Genomic DNA, 23618 nt, shown 5'->3' with positions numbered 1-23618 from the left:
TTAATTCATGCCTTCATTTCAGGGAAGAAATAAACGTCATCTTCTGATAGTTGGCTTTTTTTTCCCAATTAGCGGATTCTTCATGAGGCGTGTCGTCCATCCACTTAAGATGCAAAACATGCTCAGTAGTCAGCACGCTTTCAGGAAGTCGACTCTTCGCCAGCTGAGGGAGGCTGACCACTCGGCTTCAGCTCCCACGGTAACGTGAGTGATTTTCTCGAAAAAGTGGAGCGAACGATAGAGGCCAGGCGGAATATATTGTAAAATGTATCATTGTGCTGCCACTCAGCATTTCATCATTTTTGTTGGCACAACGACTGAACCAAAACAACAACTAGCATGCTTGCTATCGTCCTCAGACCAAAAAAAAAATCTGTGAGGGAATTTAAAACAATTTAGCTCTGTTTACAGCAGGTTTATGGTGGAGTGAACTTCTCTTGAGCTGTCCTTTATTTTGAATACGAGTATTTAATTTCCAGTCAGCAGACGCGTGTCGTCTCGTGACCGACTCGCCCCTTTAGGTTGATTGCGTGAGCGCTGCTAATCGACGGAAACTAGTGAAACACTGCGTTCATATGCAGTGTAATTACAAATGTGTTTGTCACATGAGGGTTCGTAAACCGTTAATATTTATCGAGTTAACTGTTCAGTTCAATTGTGTGACGTCACTTTCGGCGAGTTTACAACGGATTGAATGTACAGTACTTCCTGTTACGGTCACGTGACACATGCACTCAGGGAGTTGCTCGGTTTACGATATTTGGGTGCTGAACATTGGTCGCCAAACTTTTTTTGTGTCTTGTGTAACCCCGAACCTGGACACGAGTACCAACTCCTATGTGTTGATTTTTCTCCAAAAGTAGAACGTAACACAATTAAATGAAAACATTATTTCAGCTCCAAAATTTGAGTCTTTATCAGTCATTATTTTTTAAACTCAAATTAAACATGGAATTAAATTAGTTGCCTTAAAAATAAATCATATAAATGAATAAAAAAATATAATTAAAAAAAACGAAATCGACACGAATACTAAACATGTCTTTTTTTATATCTAGCTCATATATTTACCACAAAAAAGGAGCTCTTAGTTCCCTTTAAGGGTGGGCATTTAAACTTAACATTTCATAAACAAAACGCTTAACAATATTCAGTTTCACCAGCAGTTTTACTTTCTTTATCAGTCATCTACGACGCTTGAGCTGACACCGCGTGAACTAATATGATAAGTGACGCGACTGTGCTACAGGTTGTCTCCCCATGGAAACAAATTATAGCACACAAATGAATAACATTTCATTGATGTGCTATGAATATTTACTTATCATCTTGGAAATACTTATTTCCACTTAACCCCTGCAACGTGCTCGTACCGCTTTTTTCAGATCTCTAGAAGACTCAGCAAAAAGTAGTTTATCGAAGTATACTATAAGTAAACTTTTTTTATACTAAAATGGAAGCAGTATACTTGAAGTGTACTTTTTAAATACTTCATTTTCTAAACTTCACAGAAGTATGCTTAAGTATACTTGGCTTGTACTGAAAAGTATACACCAAAGTCAAAGATAAACTTATATGGAAGCTTTAAGTATATAAGTTCCTTCTATAAAGTATACAGAAAAATGTAAGGCTAGAAGTACATTAATACTAAGAATTAAATTTATATGAAACCATATCGTCGCTGTCCTGTGAAAAACGCTTATGTCCATTTTTGCCACGATTTTTATATTTTTATGTGAAGGGACTTTCTGCATTACAGATATCCTATTAACGTGAACATAATAAAAAAAAATACAAAATTGGACATGCATGTTTTTCAGGACAGCGACGATATACTTCTTTCTGCCACAAAGTGCTAATACTTAGCCTTGTCAGCATTGGTCCAATTACAGGAAAAGGAAATATGCTTGCATTCAGTTGAGAAGTTTAGATGTTTTTCACGACTGACAAGCAGTTTGCTTTAGTTTGCACATGTTCAACATCATAGTACTGAAGTTTACAGGTTCACAATTTTACAGTGCTCAACTGTATTGTCTTTATTTATGTTAAAAACACAATAAAAGTGTTAGAAACATTTAACTTGACTTTATTAATTCAGGTTTTGTCCCTCCAATAAGGGTTTGGCATCAGTGTTATATCACAGAATCATCTGTTTCAACAAGAACACATTTTGTTTTTAATCATTACAGGTCAGAAAGCTGTAATGATTTCTGCTGTTTAGAATCATATACAATGTACTTTTTACATTGATTTGTGAGTTTTTAAATACTGGCTTATCGATTTAGTAAAAGCCTGCACCGTTACCCACTACTGGTTCCTTCACCCCCTACTGGTTGTAACTAGATTGTCACTTGTTCAGTGCTTTTGTATTCTAAACACTTGCATTTATCCCCAATTAAGATGCCTGTTACTAATTGCATTTATAAGTGTAGTACTCTCCCTATTTTTCTTCATTACGGATTAGGCCTGAGTGAGTTTTCCCCGCCAGTGCGTGGAAGGCACAAGTTGATATCCAAATCACGGCTAATCAGTTTGGCAAACACTCTCTGCTCTCTTTTTTTTTTATATGAAACAATCATTCTTGTTTTAAAACTAAAATAAGCAGCCTTAAGGAATGCAGGATAACGTAGTTATTTGTTCCAGAGCAAAGTTAGGTTCAAAATTATAATTCTTAATGATCAGCCTGTGGTTTTTAGGTCAGAAATAATGCTATGATGCAAGAAGATATTCATCCACTTACACTACAGTTCTAGCAAATAAAAGAGCAAATAAGAGATGGCTCCTACTTTTCACTATTTCTTGAAATTATGACATCAACTACTACTTCTAAATATAGAGCTTTTACCTTTTAGTTTCAATTTGTAAACTGAAGGTAGCGTTTCATTACTATAACGCTCTCCTCATATATTTTCAAAAACCACCACCAGGAAATTGAACACAAATCACATTGTTGTGACACTGTAAAAAAAACTTTACTGCAAAATTGTAATTTAACTTTGAAAAACAGGATGTGTGTTTTTTTTTCTTATGTACTGTCTATGGGTTCCTTTTTACAATTGAGCTGTTTCATTGCAGCTGTGTGGGCTTACACTTGTATAACCAAAGTCATGGCTGACCAATTTGAGAGACTTAAGTACCCTGCTGAGAGTCATATGATGCCACAGTATACGTGACCAAGCACAAACGTGACTGCTAAAGGCTGTCTGTCTCGTTCTCTTCCAGTTGTGGACGACCGTGAGGAAAGATGCCTCGAATAGCAGTCGTACCAGATGTCCACAGTCATGTCCTGGCAGAATTCGACTGCCTCGACCCTCTCCTCTCCACTCTGCGCTTAGACTCGGGCAGACTGAAGGTAGATACAATCACATGTGATCAAATCACACACTACTGTGAAGTTTGGTCTGTAAGATGTGACTTTTTTTCCCCCCCCCAGCTTTAACAAAGATGCATCTTATTTGGGAATTTTGCTGATTTCAGGAGCATCATATTATTCTTGAGGATTTTTTTTTTTTTACAAGCTCCCTTGTTGAAGTGTTTTAACGTTTCATGTTTGAAAAAAAAAAAATCTGCATGCACTATAGCATTAGGATCAGTAGTCAGACTTGGTCAAGCACCCTCCTTCATCATACCGAAAACACGACTAAGGCCTACAATGGCTAAATGTGCCGATTGTAAGATTCTGGATCGTATGTTTTACGATTCATATTTTGTCATGGAAGTACTGGTCGTACTTTAATTTCAGTGTTACTTTGTGCTGTTTCCACTTGTGTTGCAGTGTAAAAAATGTTTGGGTATTTTTTTAAAAAGCTATTCAGATAAACTTGTTAAATGTGTTTTTTTTTGTTTGTTTTAAAGCTCAAACGAAAACAATAGGGAGCTACTAGGCTCAGCTGCATGACTTAAAATTTTAAATAAATACTTAAACAAAAAAGATCCCAAAACTTTTCCAAATTTTCAGTATAATTGAAGTGTTAATATTTGAGTTATCTTTGTTTCAAGTTAAAAAAAAAAAAAAGAGCAGGAAGTTCAAGCATTTTGATTCTGATGCTGCGCCAAAACAACCTGGTTTTATATTGATCTCTTATTAACTGTCAAAATTAAATAAAATAAAAATAAAAAATAAAAGATAATGCCAATTTAGTTGTCTTTATTAGAGTTGTGAATGGGCTGTAGCTTATCCGAGATAAGTTTGGGCAAGAATCAGTGGACATCCTGCTGCTTTTTGGCATTTTGAAGTCAATTTATTCCTCACCATTTTAACCGTCAAATCGAATGAAGCCTAAGACTTTGTACCGATACATAAAATATACAGCTCATTCGACTATGCATATCCTTCATGTTGTTTCAGTGCACATGTTTGGCTGTATCGAGGAAGTGGCTAGCATTAGGAACATCGGCTGGAGGGTTGCACCTGATTCAGAGAGAGGGCTGGAAACAAAGGCTTATACTTACTCACAAGGTAGTATGTGACTCACTGTTGAGAGAAAACCTCACCGGGTACTAATGCACGTAATGAATTCATCAAAGTCATTCCTGATTATTTGACTTGCCTTTCAGGAAGGATCTATTACTCAGGTGTCGTGCTGTCCTCATGATGAAGACTTTATTGCTGTTGCAACAAGGTAAAAGTTGTACATGACATCCATTTGACCCTTTGTCATCTCTTAATGATTGACAATGTGTGGTCCAGTCAGGGTCTGGTGGTGGTGTGGGAGCTGCAGCTGGAGCGCCGTGGACGTCCAGAGAGGGTGAGCGTGTCCTCGGAGCACAGGGGCCAGAACATCACTGCGATCTGCTGGGACACCAACGCGCTCAAGGTTTTTGTCGGAGACTCGGCGGGCAAGGTGTCTTTTCTCCGGGCAGGATCCTCTAAGATGGGAAAGGTACTCCCACCAAAGTGTTGTATCTTAATTTGTTGCTGATCCATTCATTCAGCATTGTTTCAACTAGCAGTTCTGGTTGATAAGATGTCTGACAGTGATAAGCACAAATAACACTCGAGTTTACCAAATTTGATGTACTGTATATTAAAGCAACAATGATTATGGCGGCACCACGTGGACAAAAGTGGTAATGTTTTGAGTGACGTCAACCACATTTCCTATGAGTGCCAGCGGCGCAGCGCAGTGTACTGTCGTGAAATTCTGAGCTCTCACTCGAACATGGTAGAAATATTGAAACAATGAAAGTGGCCAAACATTGTTTTTGGGTTCTTTCTCATCATTTGGCCTTTCCCCTTTCCAAAGACAAGTGTTTTTTTGTTTTTTATAAATGATTTTTGCTAGCTAATTGATAATTTTTTTTTACTACTTTATCACGACTGAGCTAATTGGTTTGACGTGTAGAGAAGCACAGGCGGATGCACATGGTTTTCAAAACAAAATAAATAATATTCATGTCCAGTTTCTCTGTGCGGCTCGGTAGCAAATGCACCACGGAACGGTGGTTGAGGCACGCTGCAGTGGAGCACATTTTTGTAACCCCTTTAATTACATTCAAATTATTAAATTGAATCAAAATTCTACTATAACAGTATTTGCTGATGATTATTTAAGCATCATTTTTTCGTTGTTGTTTGTTGTACAGGGATCAGGATTCGTTATGTTTCCAGTTCAGACTGTCACCACTGTGGACTCCAAAGTGGTTCAGCTTGGGTACCAGGACAGTCGGCTTCTGGTGTCTTCTCTCAGCCGCTGTTATCTCTGTGATACAGAAAAGTGAGTTTGGGTTGTGATTGCCTAGAGTAGGGGTCACCAACCTTATTTTTTTGTTAGTGATGGCCACTTCTTGGGTAGTGATTTAACCAAAGGGCTGCTAGTTTTATACACACTTCTGAAAAGCCAATTTTTCTCAGATTTTCTTTAATTATGTTATTAATAATGAATCTTAATGATTGTTTGCCTTTTTTGTTATTGTCATTACCCGTATATGTGTTTTTTTCTTTTCAAAATAACTTATTTTATTTCAAACTAACATACTGTTATTTCAGTCAGAACTGATTTATTGCCATTGTCTGTGAGAGTCCAACTAGGAATTTCTTTCAGCACAATCATCTTTTTTCATGCTTTTATATCCTTTCTCCAGGGAGAAGTTTTGGCGCGTGGGGAACAAGGAGCGTGACGGGGAGTATGGAGCATGTTTTTTCCCTCAGAACAAGGGATTGTTGGTGGGCCAGCCCCCGCTGCTCTACTGCGCCCGGCCGGGGTCTCGGATATGGGAAGCCAGTTTTAATGGCGAGGTTTTAAGCACACAGCAGTTCAAACAGGTGCTCAACTGCCCTCCTTTACCTCTCATCACATACAGGTAACAACCTTCAGGTCTTAGAGGTAAAGTTACCTCGAACTTGCTTCAACCAATCGTTCTTTTCTGCGATAACACTGAAGGCCTTCAAACCCTCTGTTGCCTGCAGAAATGAGCCACAATACAACCCAGGCCAGAAGAGCCCCCAATCAATTGCCTTCCCAAAACTACTATATTTTGGGTAAGAGTCACACGTTTAAATGTTTATTGCACAGAGTGTGAAATCAAAACACATTTTCTCAACAAACAATGGCCCATCATGAGCATATGTACCTTTTTTTTTTTTTTTTGACAGAGACCAAAACTTGCTTACCTGGACTGATTCAGCCATTTATATCTTTACACCTCACAATGGCCAAGTTCTCCTATGGACAGAGCTCAAAGGTACAGTAACTGACAGTGATACTCACACTTGTGAATATTGACAGTAAATTAGACAAGCCTCTTTTTTGGTGTTGCAGACGTGCTCGACATCGCAGTCTACCGCAACGAGGTCTTCTGCCTCCATGGCGGTGGCCGTCTGTCCCACCTCGCCCTGTTGTCGGCAGAACGCTGCATTGAACGCCTTCTGCGACGGGAGTCCTGGTCTCTGGCGGCTTCGGTCTGCTGTATGTTCCAGCACACCATCAGCATCAGTCGGGTAAGGCGGCTTGTATCCAAAATGGTTTCGTGCATTTCTCTACGGGGAAAGATGGGGCGGTCCAAAACAATAAACAATAAAATAAAAACATATTTTAAAAAAGAATAGATAATAGAAACAGCATTTTTTTGTTTATAAAACTAACTATAGCGAAAAAATCAAATGAAAACTAACTGACTTTGACAAACAAAAGTCGAAATGAAATAAAAACGAGCTATAATGAAAAACGTTAAAACTATTACAGGTATAACGTTGCATACAGGGTAGATGTTTAAAAAAAAAAGAAGTCGCAGTAAAAACAGTGTTCTGCTTTTAACTGCATAGCAATCAGAAGCAGATCATCTTCTCTCGAGAAATGCATGTCTCTTACTTGTGCTTTCTAAATCTGAGCGCAAGCCTTATTTTTGGTCTAATTCAGGCCCGAAAATCAATTCCCATCGACCGCTTGGAACACCTTCGGTCCCAGCTCAGTTCCAGCACACACCCCGAGTTGATCGGCCAATTGGATGAGGTGATCGCCAAGCTGGAGCCCCTGGACTCGGCCTGCAGCAGTCGCAGAAGCAGCATCTCATCACACGTATGTGAAAGTCGTCCTTCCTTACAGTTTTTTTTTTTTTTTTAAATCAGGCCCAGGGCCACGTTAAAATAAAAAATGCTAAAATGTGCATGAACAGTATTATACTGACACATTCACATTTTTACTATACAGTTAATATTTAAATCAATAATTAGCTATTGAAATTATTGAAAACATCAACCTCTGAACTGTGAGGCGGATGTGCTAACTACTAGTGAACCATGCCGGCAAACTATGAACCTGCTCCAAATAAATCTGTTAACAGTGTTCCGCTTGCAAAAGGAAATCCTCATCCTGTGTGACATGACCCTATCCTCCTTCGAATGTCTTCACATCAGTTGCTTCTTCTAAAAATCCAGGAGAGCTTCAACGTCCTGGACTGCGGTATCTACCGAGTGATCAGTCGCCGAGGGAGCCAGTCCGACGAAGAGACGAGCTCCCTCATCAATCAGTCCGTGTCGGAGGAGGAGCGGCTCAAAGAGTTCAGCTTTGTGCAGGACGAAGATCAAGCGGACCACGGTAGGAGACACTAGAGACGCCTGCTTTGAAAGTGAAAGGCCATCATACACTTCTTTTATTAATGAAATTAAGATTTGTTAAATTATACAGTGGTGCCTTGAGAAACGAGTAACTGGTCTTTTTTTTTTTGGGGGGGTGGGGCTTGCAAGTGCAGGCTTGAGACGCCAACGCTTTATGGTGGCAGTGACTAAACTCACTTCACAACAGCTGTTTAGAAGATACGATTAGTGAAAAAATATAAAAATAAAAGAGACTTTGAGCTGTTTAATGCTACTCCCAGTTGAAGTTTATTGTCATACTAAACATAAAGAGAATTACACTTTGTGTCTTTAAAACAACCACGTAGGTTAGCCTTTCAGTCGGCTAGCTTAATACTAACGCTAAGTAGCATTTAGTGAACAGTGAAGGCCTCGGCAGACAGTATAACAGTACTCACAGTCAAGTGTTCCTTGTCCTCTGCATAGAATGACTACTACTAGTGCTGTGCTGATGAGCTGAGAGAGGAGTTGAGATGTCTGTCTTATACTGCCCACAGGTGGCAAAGGCGGGCGGGCACACCGGAAGGAGCTGCGCAATGACCATTCGGTTGATGCCATGTGACAAAAAACTGTTTCATTTCATTTCTTTTAATTCTATAGAATTATGACATTACCTTTTATGAAGTACAATATTATGGAGTGCTATTTTTTTCTAATTAAAATACTCTACGAGAAATTTTGTAGTTTTTGGCGGAAGGATCAATTGGATTAATGGCATTCCCATTTCTCTCAAGGCACCACTTATTTGGCATTGAAATAATGCAAATGGATGCATTTGAAGAGTGAACATAACAATAATAATCCAACTTTGTTTTACCAAATTTCTAATAATGCTCTTCTCTGTGTCATTGTATCCTACACACGCATTCAGCTTTCAGTTTTGTGTGTTCAGTTTTATTTGTACTGCACAGCATTTACCTCTCCCCGTCCTCCGGCTACATGCATGTGGTCTCCACCCTCTCATCGTACGCCACCAGTGCTCCACCCATCTTTGTGTTTCTCCTCTGGCTCTCGCCCGGATCTCCATTCAGATTCACAGAGCGGCGAGCGCGCGGACGCCGAGCGATCCGAGCAAGGCCTGCAATTCCACCTGCCCATCTCATTTCGCACCAAACCCCCCCGCATTGCACTGCAGGCCGTCAAAGACAGGTGAACTCAGTGTCACAGCAGCTGCAGTGTCTTAAATGGGGATGCAGCAGGGAATTTCAAGGAGCAATAAATGCAGTGCATAACACTGCTTCTTAGGTCAAATTAGATGCATCACAATCTACAGTAAAACCATTCACGAGACACATACAGGGGATTATGTGCTTTAAACAAATAGATAATATATATATATAATATATATATATATTTACACAAGCAGCACCAATAAAACATTTTCACTATGATTATGGTTCATTTTGTAAATGAGAAATGTATTACTATTTTTCAAAACACTTATTTCGCTTATGAAAATGTTTTTTTTTTTAATTTTTTGTTTTAGTTGTTTTGTTCGTTGTTGTTCACTCTAATAACCTTAAGATGCAGATGAGTTTACTTTTGCCTTTTTCCTCAAACAATGAACTGAAACTTAGCTGAAATGACTGACTGAGTTGTAGCAGTGGCTTTTAACTTCCCCTTTCCAGTGAAGATTTCAACCCGCATATGTTTTATTTTCATGTCGTTCATCCGTTTGCATAGGGCTGACATGTTTCATTTCCACGCATCACGCTCATTTGCCAACCAGTCCTGGGTGTTCGCTGCCCGAAACTCAAAGTTGTTTTTTTTTTCTCCCCCCACTCTCAGCGTTTCTAGTTTCGTCAAGAAGACAACGGAGAAGATCAATACGCTCCAGATGAACTCCGAGCTCTGGCAGCGACCTGACTTCAGAGAGGGCGCTCACGCTGAGATGTCTGCCACCTCTGCTCCGTTCTTTGAGGATGCAGATATTGAGTGAGTACGGCAAGATTCACTTCTAAATTGATTGGATTTTGGTGATGTGATTAAATCGTTGACTGTGAACTCCACAGGGTTTATTCTGACATGCCGAACACAGAGTCTGAACTGCTAGAGCTTCAGTCGGCCACTGAGCAGGCCATGTGAGTACAGAGAATTGTGCTGATGGTGAGGTCAAAAGAACTATTTTAGTGAAAGATTTTTTGGAGGACGGAAAATATTTATGATATTTTTTCCAGGATAAAAATCTACAATATAGGCCACCAATTCTCATAGCAATTTCAACTTCAAATACCTTTGAAAGATTGTCAGAAAACCTGCCAGGCCATTCATTTTCTACAGTAGAAAATCGCCAATCTCACGGGGCTGACATTTTGCCCTTGTACTGCCCTCTGCTGTCAACTGAAATGAACGTCAGAGTGCCCTCGGGCTGCTTTGCGAACATTACGTGACCAAACCCAGAAAACTGATGAGCTGTGACATTCGCTATTCAAGTCGACAGCAGAGGGCGCCACAGGCCAAAATGGCAGCTCTTGATGGATGAAAACTGATAGATTATTATTACACAAATGCAATCTTAATCGGAATAATGTGTTTAGACTAGGGGCCCATTGAACATATTGCAAATATTTTTTTTTACATTGAGTTCCCTGTAGTGATATTCCCAAATCAGTACATTTACTGCATTTGCACCTTTCATCGGTATGAACAGTACATCTTGTGACAGAAATCTTGTTCTGACATCAGTTCCCAGATCCAAGATCCCTTGGTTCTGCTGGATCCACATTTCCTGCAAGAAACCCTACAAGAGTGGCTGAAGGCCCTGGAGCGTGTCCTCAGGCCGCCTCATCCTGACTCCGATGCTGGAGTTCTTTCAGACACGGATGAAGCCCGACATGCCCGGGAACCGCTTTTAAACACTTGCTCACAGAAACCTGAGGAGTCACCAGAAGAACCTACGGCGAGCTCGCCACAGGAGAACACCGAGATGCCTCCAGAGGTGGAGCGCGACCGTCAGCTGGTCTCAGAAGGCGCCACGGTGGCGCCGGAAGAAGCCGTGCGATTGGTGTCTCCTAAAGCGCTACCCTCTGATCTCCTGACTAATCTCACCCAGCTGGCCACGCTTTATACAGAACTGAGCTGCTTCAGCAAGGAGGCAGATGGCCAGGAGTTGAGCTGCGCGACGTTCCTGCGGCGCTACTTCTTCTTGCTGGACCGAGACCGCATTCGACGCATGTGTCTGCTCTGCCCTCTGGAGCAGCAGGACGTACAGAGCTCCTTCGTCCAGGCCATGCTAGGTTAGAAATTCCTCCGTTTTTGTCACACTTAATAAACAAGCGCACAATAGTTTGAGTGTGACTTCTAAACGGGGTTCTACATTAACAGTGGCCACCCGAAGTTCACTGGCGCAAATTTAATTTATAAATATGGTTATGTGAACATGTTCTTGCTTTTTTAATATTAAATTTTTTTTTAGTCAATCAGTTTTTAAATGAATCAATCATCATTGATCTTTTTACCGCAATGCACACATTTTGCTGCATGTCAGGTCCTTCCATCAGGAATGGCTTGAAAAAGATATAAAGTCCAGAAAATTTCTAATACAATATATTATATTTTAAAACAGAATTAATATGCAAAAAAAGTAACTATACAGAACTAATATTTTCTTAGAGGCTTAAATAGTACAGTATAATGATGCTAAATATGAAATAGTCATTGAAACTATTGTATCATGAACATACAGAGCCAGTGCCACCGCAGCATGGCTCATTGTGGGATTTGTAGGACTGGATAGCTGGACTGTGAAAAGACAAATGTCAGTGGCAGTGAATGAGATAATGTCGGACCCTTCTGCTAAATCGGTCACCATAGCACCAAAGAAAGTCTGGATTAAACTGTTATTGCATTGCCATGCTTTTATTTTGAAGGCGTGACTTTTGACAGGATGTTAACGCCCCCAATTTGTTGCTGAGCAGACAGGGAGGCTTGTTATTGATAAAAACTTGCATTGTGGAATACAATTTGCCGTCTGTTGGAAGCTTTTACACTGTATGGCTGAAAGTTCCACATTTTTTACACAATGAAATGCCAATTCTTGTTTATGATTGCGTGTAAAAAGTTAAGGAAAAAAGTTGTTTTCCCAAAGGTGTGACACAGTCCAGTAAAATGGTGGAAATCATTCACAAAGGAGATTTACAGAGATCACTACGCTACCTGCGAGAACTGCAGCCCTGGAGTCCTCCCGTTCTGCTCGCTCACCTGCACAGGTCAGTCAATATCTCCATTCTCTCTTAATGTGCAAGTTCCGCCGAGGACGTCGCTGAATATGTCCACTTTTAGGTTGTACGAGAAGCACGGAGAAGCGGCCGTCCGCTCCTTTGCCCCGTTCTATCCCACCATCACCCCTGCAGATGTGATGCGGATGGCTCACAAAAGTCACTTCTTGGCCTACCTGGATAACCTGGTCCTGTCCCAAACCGAAGAACTCAGGTACGCTCGCAGCTTGACGCTCTCCTGAAGGAAAAACAATCCACATGTGGATAAGTTTGAATGAATTCTCCCTAGGTTGTCATTCCTGCAGTCTCTTCTCGAGCCAGAATCACTGCGACAGGACTGGCTTGAGCTGGCACTTACCCACGATGCACCTCGGCGCTCTGACACGATGACACCCGAGGGACAGCCCAGGTCTGCTTGTGATGTGGGAGAACAATGTTGAAATTAGGGCTGAGCAATTCGTCAAATTCAAATTGCAATGGAGTAGAATGCAATTTTCAAATGGAGGAGGATACAATTTGAAAAATAAAAAAAACTCTGCTTCATTTTAGTCGGTCGCTAGGCTTTATATTATAAACAGTGCAATTGTGTTGTATATCGTCGCTGTCCTGCGAAAAACACTTATGTCCAATTTTTGAATTTTTCGGGGATTTTCACGTTAATGCGATGTGACAAAATGGCCGCCCCCTGAGATGGTTAAAAACATGTGGATTTTGCTGCTTAAATCATACTTCACATTAATCATATTGCCTTGTTTCAACTAGTGGGCCTGCATAGAACATATTCTCAAAAAATATGTTTGGGTTGACTTCCTCTTCAACAAGTGTCGTCCTCATGTTTACATGTCATGCAGCATGAAAAGTCGAAGCGATTACACTAGCTCACGATAGTTAAATCCAATACAAACGGTATGAATACCTCATATAAAATTGTCTTTGCAATGACAGAATTGTGGATGTTGTCTTGTATTAGCTCTCCTGAAATTATTGTGTCGTCAACAATTAAAACTCATACATGCGAAATAACAACCTCTGTTGCAGGTGGAATTCTCACTGTTTCAGTTGGGGCTATGGGCGCCTCCTGTGTCTGCTGATCCAACTTCCGGCAGACTTGTCATCCAAGCAGAAGATGGCAGAAACCTGCCGCAGTCACGGGTCTTTGCACTTTTTCATGTCTAGAAAATCTGTATTAAACCAATTTATTTGTAGTAGTCATAGTAGATAGACAATGTAGATTGATGCATGTCATCTGTGCATTGTGTTTGTTGTGCGTGTGTGTGCAGGTACTGGACAGGTTATCTCCACCTCTGTTGTGAGCTACAGTGCCGCATCGAAGCTTTCTCAACAATCTGTCAGTTGGATGACATCAGCCTCCTGGAGGAACCTGGTGGTGGGTTTCAGTTTCCTCGTTTCACTACACACTACCAAGATATGAGCTGTTTTCTCGCAGCAGGCAACCTCAAAGCTCAAAAGCAATTTAGCAATCTTGAGTGGCTGGAGTAATAAAAGACCGTTTTTACATCCAGGCGTGGAGCCACAAAACTTGGCCGAGTGGAAACTCCTGATCCAGTTGGCTCAGGACGGCAGCCGTACATCAGACGTGAACGGAGACACTTTGTCCAACGGCTCCGCAGACTGTCGCAGAAATGTCAACCCCGAGGCCCTGACCTTGCGCCTAGCCCGCACGGCCGGACCGGAGCGCGCCTTGGCCATCCTGGAGGAGTGCGGGGTGCAGCCGAGTCTTTCGCCTCACTCGCAGCTGGTGTGCGAGCTGCTGAAGGTGGCTGAGAAGAGGCAGCGGTGAGTTGGGCCTTGAGACGGACAGTCGAGTTTGCATTATGTGGAAAAAGTCCTGCAAGTATTGCATAATAGTTATAGTAATAGTTTCCATTGCATTAGGGTGCCATTGCCTACTTACAATACAATACAATACAATACAATACAACTTTTAATTTGCTGCTAGGTGCTATTTTTTCAGGAGGGGTGCTAGTGTAGTCTGAAAAGTTGCCAAATCTAACAACAAAAGTGCTAAATTGGCATAACTGCCTCTTGTGGATGTTTTCCCATGTGACGAGTCAGCCATGTTTTGTGTTTCAGGGCGACCATTCAGACCATGCTGGAGCGCTGCGATCGCTTCCTGTGGTCTCAACACGCCTGACCACGCACACACATATGCATGAGAAGATGGCAAAACAATGCCAGCATTTTACACGAGGTTACCTCAAGATGATATGGATTAATTTATTTGCTTTACTACTAATGAAGGTACTCACCTTAAAAATCTAAGTGCGTTAATTGCTCCTATTTTGCACGGAAATGATGTTGTTTGCAAATGAATGTACAGTTGGTGCAATACAGATTGGTTTGTTTTGCATGTACCGACGACCTTAATCAGTAATTAACTATGTAACAAATGTTCTAACCAGGTGCTATTATTTGAATAAAATTTTTAAAAAGTGTATTATCTAATGGTCCATCGCAATTTTTAAGTGTCTTATGTTAATTAGGCAGACTCTAATGAGGACTTGCTTGCGCTGTAGAAAATAGATGGACGACAGTTTTAACATCTTTACACAATGTTTAAATACCGGTAAGAAAAAAAACCCAATGACAAACATTGCTAAAAGGTGACTTTTGAATGCACACAGCAGACGAAGCTAATGTGGATCAATGTTAATAACAAGTTAATGACACCGGACTTATGATTCCTGTGATTGTATCGCACACCTGCCGCATCAAAGGAGCAAATTGGGGATTCACATTTGAATGTTCTCGTTTTACTTTGAGTCACCTCGACCTTTTCAACTGCATTCCTGCGTTCAGTTCGTCCTCTCCGACTCTGGCACAGAAACAAACTGCTGCTTCAATGTTTTTTACCGACTTGCACAATTAAGGCACAATGCTGGAAAAAAACTGTTACCTCATTAACATCTTAGATTATATCTACAAAGACGCAAACGCAGTGTAGCTCAGAGGCGGGCAAAGTAAAAAATATATTTATTCAGGTTATTCATTCATCTCAAAACTGAAATTGGTTAATTGATTAGTTAATACTTAAATGAAAAAAATACATATGAATATAGGGAAAGGCAAGTTCATTTTGGAGCACCATTAATACACAGAAAACAAGTAAGGTATTTAAAAATATATTTCAAAAATTTTTAGGAGGAAGACTATCTTTTACACTTGAATTACATATGAATTAATACCGTGACCGCCCACGCATACAAAAAACAGCCAAAATGTATTTTTTCTTCATCAGAAAGATTGCGCTCTACTGTAAATAATCAAAGGAAAAGCATTTGCTCTACACATAACGCCCAAACATTGAAAATCTGAGTATGAAACATAACTGTACCCAACGTAATTTCTTTCTTGTTCTTCTTCTGTGGTGTCTATTGACAAATCAGCTGAACTGCAACCTAATCAATTGATGTTTTAAAGTATGCTGCTGCCATCTAGTGGTGAATGTTTGAAGCACTTGTATTTGAAATTCTGCTCATATAACCCATCGCACAAAATTGTTCAATTGACCGCCCATATATGGGAAAAAAAATGTAATCAAGGCACACGTATCCCAAGGTCCCACTGTGTCTATTTTTTATTACATAATTATTATTTTCTATCGACTTTGTCCTATTCCTAGCTGACTTTGGCAGTTTCGTAAATCAAATGTGGCCCATGAGCACAAACGTTTGCCCACCCCTCATGTGGCTCCCCTGAAGCACAACTGACACACATTCATTTATGTGAAATGATTCTAACATGACAGAATGCTTTTCATCATAAATTCAATTAGAAAAAAAAAAGATTGTGAGGTGGAGGCGGCACGGTTTATGTTTGATGTTGCCTTCCTGTCACCAACGAGCCTGATAAGGGGATTTTGCACATACCTGCTAGTGTATAAATGGCCATTTGATACACACACACCTGCTGGCGCTGCCCATGAGCCTCAGTCAGCAGAGCAGTAAGATACTGTTCTGTACTAGCAGCCTGATTTTAACAGGGAACATATCAAGATGGACACTTTACGCAGGGTGAGTTGGTTGAAATTCATAGTGTTGTGCTAGGTGTCTTCTTTTCAACGTGTTCTCCTTGTAGGTGACCATCATCCTGCTTGTGTCCCTCCCACAGCGAGCAGTGTCATTTGACAACACCTCAGGTGGGACCTCGGCTTGTTACTTATAGAAAGCCATTTGAGCACCAATTCGATATCCGTGATATTCAGTTTAAGGTTCATGTAGTATGCACTTAGTTCTCACAAGACAAATCAGCACACTAGGAGAACGACTGTGTCTAACTCCGTTTTTTTCTACTACTAGAAGGATGTTGGCCATTAGTGGTTTCTGGCATGTGTATTATGTGTGCGCACAGGGTGGGCAACAATACGTTAAAAAAATAAAATAAAATAAAAATAAAAAAAACAGTAAATAATGCTTTGAAAAGTTTTTTTATTGTGTGTCATCTCTCTGTAGATGAAATGTAGGGTGGGAGGTCGATATACAAGGGCATCATAGACAATTTTGCATCAAGGAAGACTGGAACTTGGCATCACTAGGAATAATTTAAAAATGGAAAACCTTAACATAAAAGAAAGCCAAGCCTTCATTTGTTTTGTTTTTCACAATTCAGTGTCATAGGAAAAAGATTTAAATTAATGTTTTTTCCACTACAAATGTGTAGTGGAAGCTAGGATTAGAAAACTACTAGCGACTAGTAGAAGACAGTTGTTAGTACGCAATTAAACCAAATAAACTAATATGCTGCACTAGTAACACTACTAGGCTCAACTAGTAGGCACTAGCATGCACTAGTAGCCTCCTTGTCCAAAATTGAATAAATGCTCTATGTTTGATAATTGCGCTTAATTCACTGCCATTGACATATTTGTCTTTTCACTGTCCAGCCTTTCGTAGTTCCACTTTTGGCCCACTAGTATGCAATTAAACCTTACTAGCAAACTACCGTGCTATTCCAGCAACAATACTTGGCCCAACTAGTAATGTTTTTAATGTTTTTATAAACAGTGCATGTGGATTCTCTGCTTGTGGCGGAGGCTCTTCGCAGAGCCACTGAGCTGACCGATGGCGCCTACGCTCACACAAGCGAAAGGTCCACAACATCTTGCCTGCGCCATGGCCACATCTACCCCCCCAAAAAGACATTTTCAGTAGTTTTAACACTATGCCATTTTTAGGGTGAGGAGCTCTCTGTCCGAAGGTGTCCTGAGACCGACTGATCTGCTGGCTCACTTCAAGCAGACCCAAAGCACAAGCAGGACTCACATTCGGGCCGCAGAGCTACTGGATAACACGGTGGAGCTGATTCGAGAAATGGTCTACACGCACACTGTGACGCAGCCCAGCGGTCATGGTACGAAACTTGGAACTAATACACTCGGCGGACATTTGACTAGGTACACCTGCATGTTCATGACGTGTTTATTTTTCTGGTTGGAGTAAGCGGTGGTGTAGAACAGTAGCAACTGTAGAGCAGTTTCTAATATTTTCCATTGGAGACAAACAATTCTCAACTTGATTTTTTATTTTTACATCACTGAAAATTTAATTAGATTTCGATTTCAATTTTTATAGGTAGAATCGGGATGCAGTGCAGTGATCTTATTGTCGTCATCGTGCACACGGCTCTTTTGATTTGGAGAGCAATTTGGTTTAATAGAACCACAAAATATGTGTAAAATTATGCTGACGTTGAAACTTGACTTCTTCAAGCTCTCAAACTTTATACACCAAGTCACCAAATAAAAGCATACTTACCTCTCGAAGTACCATCATAAATGACCGACATTAAAATACAGAAATGTGGAGCTCCCTCATGTGTGGATTGATGACTCAATTAAAAATGTATTGCACATGAAAGTTAAATAAAAAATATACTTGAATGTTTCCTAACAAGGAGCTCTTAAAGTTTAAATGAAAATGTATTGTACTGTACTAAGAAATTTGTTTGTATTTGTTGATATTCGTTTTACTGGATAAAAAAAAAAATGTTTAAACAGGCTGCATGCATAATTACAAGCCCACAACACTAACATTACAATTTTAATTTAGTCTTTAATAGTATATTTGACACATGTAATGAAAACCCCTTAGGATGTGTACAGTAAATGTTGGTCCTCTGCTGTAGCCAATACTAAGAAAATGAGTATGCCCTCTCTCCCTTTTTATAAAATGAGCAAATCTGACCTCATCCTAACCAAGAGCTGTAATTCGTTTGATTTGGGTGTTTTTTTCCCAAACAAGTTAGTGTTTTATTTTGTGAAAAGAATTTTAAAAAATGTTGATAATAATAAGATAAAACTATATAAAGTTGTATAAAAAAATGATACAGAAAAACGACAAAAAGAACAATGCAAAATGGCTCTGCTGAAATATAAGCGTAAATGCACCCTCCCTCTGTCCCCCAAGAGCTGCTGAGTGAAGCAGATGTAGAGAATCTACTGCAAGCCACTGGCTGCTTGGCTCAACTGCACTCACCCGACTGTCCGAGTGGCTGTGTGGCAGAACGCTACCGGTCCATCACAGCCCAATGCAACAACAGGTCAGCTCCTGATCATTTCATCTTTCATTTCTCTTGCTATAAATCATGCTCAACTCCACTTTTTTTTGTAAATGAATGGAAAACAAACACAAAACAATTCAACATGCATATTAAAAGCCAACAATTAAAAACAACAAAAGACACTGAAAGAAGGGCAGAGACTACTTATGCTGCGTTAACAGCAAGCAGAAAAATGTTGATCAATAGAACTGCCTGAATTCTCTGTTCTGGTCATTCCAAGTTTGCCCTGCCACTGTTGCTAGGCAGATTTCATAAGGCTCAAATCTAACGGCCCCATAATGAAAAGAAAATTGTGGCCCAACGTCTGAATTTTTCAAGTTTCCAGCATCATTTGGTCACAGCAATTGTGCTGTGAGCCAAAAATGTGTTACAGGAAAGCTTCAGATACACCACAGCTCGAGTTAAGCAAAAAAAAAATTAAATGGAGCCATTAATGTACTGTAATGCTCTCTCATGTGTGGGCAAGGAGAGCCGCAGTCCCTTATGCACAGGGAGCTACTGTAGGCCATACTCACATGCAAACTTGCAGACTGCCAAAAAAAAAAGTTCTTTGGGGCGCTGAAACGGATTCATTTCAATTAATTTCAACAGGGGAAAAAAACATTATCTCCAACTTGATGAAAATTTCATGATTTCATGAAATGACTTAAAGCGGAAGTCAACACTAACATATTTTTTTCAAGAATATGTTCCCAACAAGCCCGCTAGTTGAAACACGGCAGTTTGATTAATTTTGCGTTTGTGGAATACAAATTAAGCAGCAAAATGCACTTGTTTTAGCCATCTCTGGGGGCGCCCATTTTGTCTTCTGTCGATTGAAAATGACATCACAACTGCTCCCAACGACCAATCACGGCTGACCTGTTTTCTGAATCTGAGCCGTTATTGGTCGTTGTGAGCAGTTGTGATGTCATTTTCAGTCGACAGAAGACAAAATGGCTGCCCCCCAAAATGGCTAAAAACGAGTGGATTAACACTTATTCCACAAACACAGTATTTATCAGAATGCCTTGTTTCAACTAGTGGGCTTGCATAGAACATAGTCTTGAAAAAGAAATATGTGTGCGTTGACTTCCGCTTTAAACTCGTAAGGTGTCAGAAAAATATATACCTAGGCACTCATAAAATGTATTCTTTGTTAAGGGTAACTTCATACAGATTTGTTTTTGTTCGTTCATGTGTGAATATATGACCTTGCTGAAGGAGAATAACAAAGTTTCAAGAGAGAAATGGGTCTATTTTGTTGCTGCTCCTCCTGCTCAGAGAACATCCCAGATGGGGCTCTGCAAACATTCCCTATTCTCGCTGGTTGCCTCCAGAGTATGAAGACACATGGGGGACACCCAGAGGCTGGGATCCACATCGCACCTATCACAACTTTAGCCTGCCACCAGTAAGACCAGTGTAGCGATCCGCTACACACTGTCTCCTCTGCCCTGTTGACCGCAGGTTTGTTTGCTCCCTCCCCAATCTCCCCGGTGGTCCGCGCAGGTCCGACTGGTGTCTCAGGAGGTTCTGTTCACTCGCAATGACAACATCTCTCTGGACTCCACTCTGTCCCACCTGCTGGTCGAATGGGGCCAGTGGATTGACCACGACCTGGTGCTAACCCCCCAGAGCCCCAGCACGGTGGCTTTCCAGAGCGGGGCGGACTGCACCGGCACCTGCAGCCGGGATTCACCTTGCTTCCCCATAGAGGTGTTTCATCTTTAGCTTTGTGTGTGCTCATTTTTTTTGTTAAACCAAAAGCTCTTTCTCTTCAGATTCCACCATCCGATCCTCGCTATGGCATCCAAAGTTGCATGCCCTTCTTCCGCTCCGCTCCGAGCTGTGTGGATGGAGTTGGGTCCGCTGTGCACCGTGAGCAGCTCAACGCCATCACCTCTTTTGTGGACGCCAGTATGGTGTACGGGAGCTCCGATAGCCAGGCGCTGGAGCTACGCGACCACTCGTCACCTCTCGGCTCGATGGCTTGCAACTCGGAGCACTCGGACGGGGAGCTGGCCTACCTGCCCTTCCTGCCTCGCCCGCAGGCTCACTCGGATCCCTGCGGCCCGAGAGAGGGCTCCACAACGCGGGACAACGCCACATCCTGCTTCCAAGCGGGTGAGTGTAGTCCAGTCCAGTCGAGGGTATACTAAGCCTCTTGCCAAAAGTCAGCTGGGATATGCTCCAGATCAGCTGCAACCATAGTGGGGATAACCCACTTTACGGCTCTCTTTTGACGTCATATGAAATTGTCATTAGATGCAGTTGAAAAATGTAACTTACTTCCCAGCACTGGAGCTCATGCGTCATGTTTGACAGGTGATTCAAGAGCCAACGAGCATCTCGGCATGGTGGTCCTGCACACACTCTTCCTGCGGGAACACAACCGTCTGGTCAAAGAACTACATGACCTAAACCCCCACTGGAGTCCCAACACCCTTTACCAGGAGGCCCGCAAGATCGTAGGAGCCATCCACCAGGTACTGCGCTTCCAACATGGCAGTCGTTGTGGACCTTGAATATTTAGTCCCCGCCCCCACATCCCCTCAGAACCAACCATTCACTCAGCTTCAGAGAACACGTGAGGTGTGATTGGTTGTTACCTGCACCCTGAGCAACTGTCATGTCGTTTTCAGTCAACAGAAAGTGACAAAATGGCCGCCCCCTGACATGGCTAAAATGAGTGGATTTTGTCGCTTAACTCATATTCCACAAACAATATTAATCAGAATGTCAAGTTTATGCTAGAGGGGCTACATAGAACATATAGTAAAGACTTTTTGGGGGGTTGACTTCCTCTTAAGAGTACACAGCCCCTTGTAGGTCTAAAATGGTGTCCTGCCACAGCGCTCCATAAAAACCTGTTAATGAGTTCTCTTTTTCTTTGCCCTGACTTTTCTTCAGTGGCTGACTTAAGTCGTGTTTCTTTCCAGATCCTAACGTGGGAGCACTACCTACCACGAATCCTCGGAGAGAAGGCCATGTACACGCAGATGCCTCCTTACAAGGCGTACGACCCTGATGTGGATCCCAGTATTGCCAACATCTTTGCCACCGCCGCTTTTCGTTTTGCTCATGTCACCGTGCAGCCAATCGTGGCCAGGCTTGGGCCCGGGTACGCCGCAAACTCCCAGCATCCTTCGCTCCCCCTGCATCATTCTTTGTTCGCCTCGTGGAGGGTTGTCCGGGAGGGTAAGTTGAGGCATGGAAGTTAAGCAGTGTCCTTGATATGTCCTTAACTGCTATCCCCATCAGGCGGTATAGACCCAGTGCTACGTGGCCTCTTGCTGTCTCCTGCCAAGCTGCAGACTCCTGATCAGATGATGGTGGAAGAGCTCACAGAGCGTCTTTTTCAGGCGGAAGGTGGAATGCCTCTGGACCTCGGGGCCCTCAACCTTCAGAGGGGCCGGGACCACGGCCTGCCAGGTACCAGCGTTGACTCGAAAAGCACCTCGGGCACAAGCGTTTGCTGACCTTCCTCACCCGATCCCCAACGCAGGATACAGCTCGTGGCGAAGGTTCTGCGGCCTCTCGGTTCCCAACACAACGTCGACGCTGGCAGACATTCTGGCTAATCCAACTCTAGCTCGCAAATTCCAGCAACTGTACGGTACGCCGCACAACATCGACGTGTGGGTGGGGGCCATCTCTGAACCAGCTCTACCCGGAGGTAGAGTGGGACCTCTGTTGTCCTGCCTGCTGGCCAGACAATTCAGAGCCCTGAGAGACGGTGACAGGTATAGAATAAGTCTGCTCATTCTCTACCAAACACAGTTTTAGACGCGAGAAATCTCCTATCTGAAGGTTTTGGTGGGAGAGAAAGGGAGTGTTCACCAGCGCGCAGAGGACACACCTCCATGCCGTCTCTCTGTCCCGAATCATTTGTGACAACAGCCACATCACACATGTGCCGGAAGACCCCTTCTCACGCACAGAGAACCCCGACGCCATGCTGGCTTGCTCCAGCCCACTCGTTCCCAACCTCGACCTCGCCCCGTGGAAAGAACCGCACTCAGGTGAGAAAGGTGACCATACAGGTAAGGTAGTCCATAATGTTGTGACAATCGTGCGGTAACCTCTCCCCAAGATCCAAAGTGTGGCCCCATACCCAGAATTCAGTCCGGCTACTCCCTGCTCTGCGACTCTGTGGTCATGTACGAGTGTCAACCTGGTCTCGAGCTGCGAGGTTCTTCGTCTATCAGCTGTGATGCACAAAGTCAGCAGTGGAGCTCCCCACCTCCAACATGCCAGGGTATTGAAATCTTACTTTTAATTAATCGGAAGTTGTCAACTATTACCTTGAGCCTTGAATGTCCTACCCACACCAATCACACCCAAATTGTAAATGAAATGTTTCTTTTCAGATATGAATGAATGTGAAGAACAAATTCCGGTTTGCCCCCAAAACATGGAGTGTCTCAACCTGCCAGGTTCCTTTTCTTGCGCAGGTTTTTTTTTTTTTTAGGGAATTTCTTAAACAAAACCCTTACAACATACTGTATCCCAAACCACAAACCTGCACAGTGCGCACTACGTATTGTTTGGCATTTCCTTTCTTGTGACTGTTACGGTTGATGTGCACTGATCCAGAGTTCTCCTCGCCATCCGCCGCGTTGGTCGTGACGGCAGCCATTGTTGTGCTCGGTGGTGTTGCCGGAACGCTGATGATCCTTTGCTGTTGTCGAAGGCGAGTCACCGCAGACGCAAGGGACGATGAAATGTAACTTTTCATTCATTCAGGAACGGTTCAATGTGTGATT

General features: G+C 42.1%; 2 protein-coding genes across 4 annotated transcripts; both read left to right on the top strand.

Moving 5' to 3' along the window:
* Window positions 1-46: 46 nt before the first annotated feature.
* On the top strand, window positions 47-14749 carry hps5 (HPS5 biogenesis of lysosomal organelles complex 2 subunit 2). 3 transcript variants are annotated; one of them, XM_086028959.1, is made up of 24 exons: window positions 47-199; window positions 3223-3352; window positions 4349-4459; window positions 4558-4622; window positions 4691-4883; window positions 5587-5717; window positions 6085-6303; window positions 6410-6481; window positions 6596-6684; window positions 6762-6940; window positions 7359-7517; window positions 7877-8036; window positions 9106-9223; window positions 9863-10009; window positions 10087-10155; window positions 10760-11012; window positions 11127-11310; window positions 12162-12282; window positions 12356-12505; window positions 12581-12700; window positions 13330-13443; window positions 13572-13678; window positions 13815-14088; window positions 14386-14749. In XM_086028959.1, exons 2-24 carry the CDS (start codon window positions 3245-3247, stop codon window positions 14444-14446), a joined length of 3204 nt encoding a protein of 1067 aa, XP_085885085.1. In that variant the 5' UTR covers window positions 47-199; window positions 3223-3244; the 3' UTR covers window positions 14447-14749. The 3 variants fall into 3 exon arrangements, with proteins under 3 accessions (XP_085885085.1, XP_085885083.1, XP_085885084.1); XM_086028957.1 differs by having other exon boundaries at window positions 10760-11310; XM_086028958.1 differs by having other exon boundaries at window positions 94-204; window positions 10760-11310.
* Window positions 14750-16307: 1558 nt separating this feature from the next.
* epx (eosinophil peroxidase) lies at window positions 16308-23582 on the top strand. The gene is made up of 15 exons (XM_086027362.1): window positions 16308-16325; window positions 16390-16450; window positions 17316-17400; window positions 17486-17661; window positions 18717-18849; window positions 20134-20263; window positions 20362-20568; window positions 20634-20976; window positions 21178-21338; window positions 21792-22050; window positions 22114-22284; window positions 22358-22595; window positions 22663-22874; window positions 22946-23110; window positions 23449-23582. The coding sequence occupies exons 1-15, from the start codon at window positions 16308-16310 to the stop codon at window positions 23580-23582; spliced, it is 2493 nt and encodes an 830-aa protein (XP_085883488.1).
* Window positions 23583-23618: the final 36 nt, after the last annotated feature.

The sequence above is a fragment of the Filicampus tigris genome, chromosome 4 (assembly GCF_054856515.1).
Source record: "Filicampus tigris isolate MCC_2025a chromosome 4, RoL_Ftig_1.0, whole genome shotgun sequence".
Taxonomy (NCBI): domain Eukaryota; kingdom Metazoa; phylum Chordata; class Actinopteri; order Syngnathiformes; family Syngnathidae; genus Filicampus; species Filicampus tigris.
Note: the sequence above shows the minus strand (reverse complement) of the source record. Positions and strands in the feature narration are given on the sequence as shown.

Bases quoted from the DNA above. Each gene is read 5' to 3' on its own strand.
- hps5 (XM_086028957.1), top strand. From the start codon at position 3,245: ATGCCTCGAATAGCAGTCGTACCAGATGTCCACAGTCATGTCCTGGCA. The intron at 7,518-7,876 runs GTATGTGAAAGT...CTAAAAATCCAG, and splicing joins GAAGCAGCATCTCATCACAC to GAGAGCTTCAACGTCCTGGA. The intron at 12,283-12,355 runs GTCAGTCAATAT...GTCCACTTTTAG, and splicing joins CTGCTCGCTCACCTGCACAG to GTTGTACGAGAAGCACGGAG.
- epx (XM_086027362.1), top strand. The intron at 17,662-18,716 runs GTACGAAACTTG...CTGTCCCCCAAG, and splicing joins GACGCAGCCCAGCGGTCATG to AGCTGCTGAGTGAAGCAGAT. The intron at 22,051-22,113 runs GTAAGTTGAGGC...TATCCCCATCAG, and splicing joins GTGGAGGGTTGTCCGGGAGG to GCGGTATAGACCCAGTGCTA.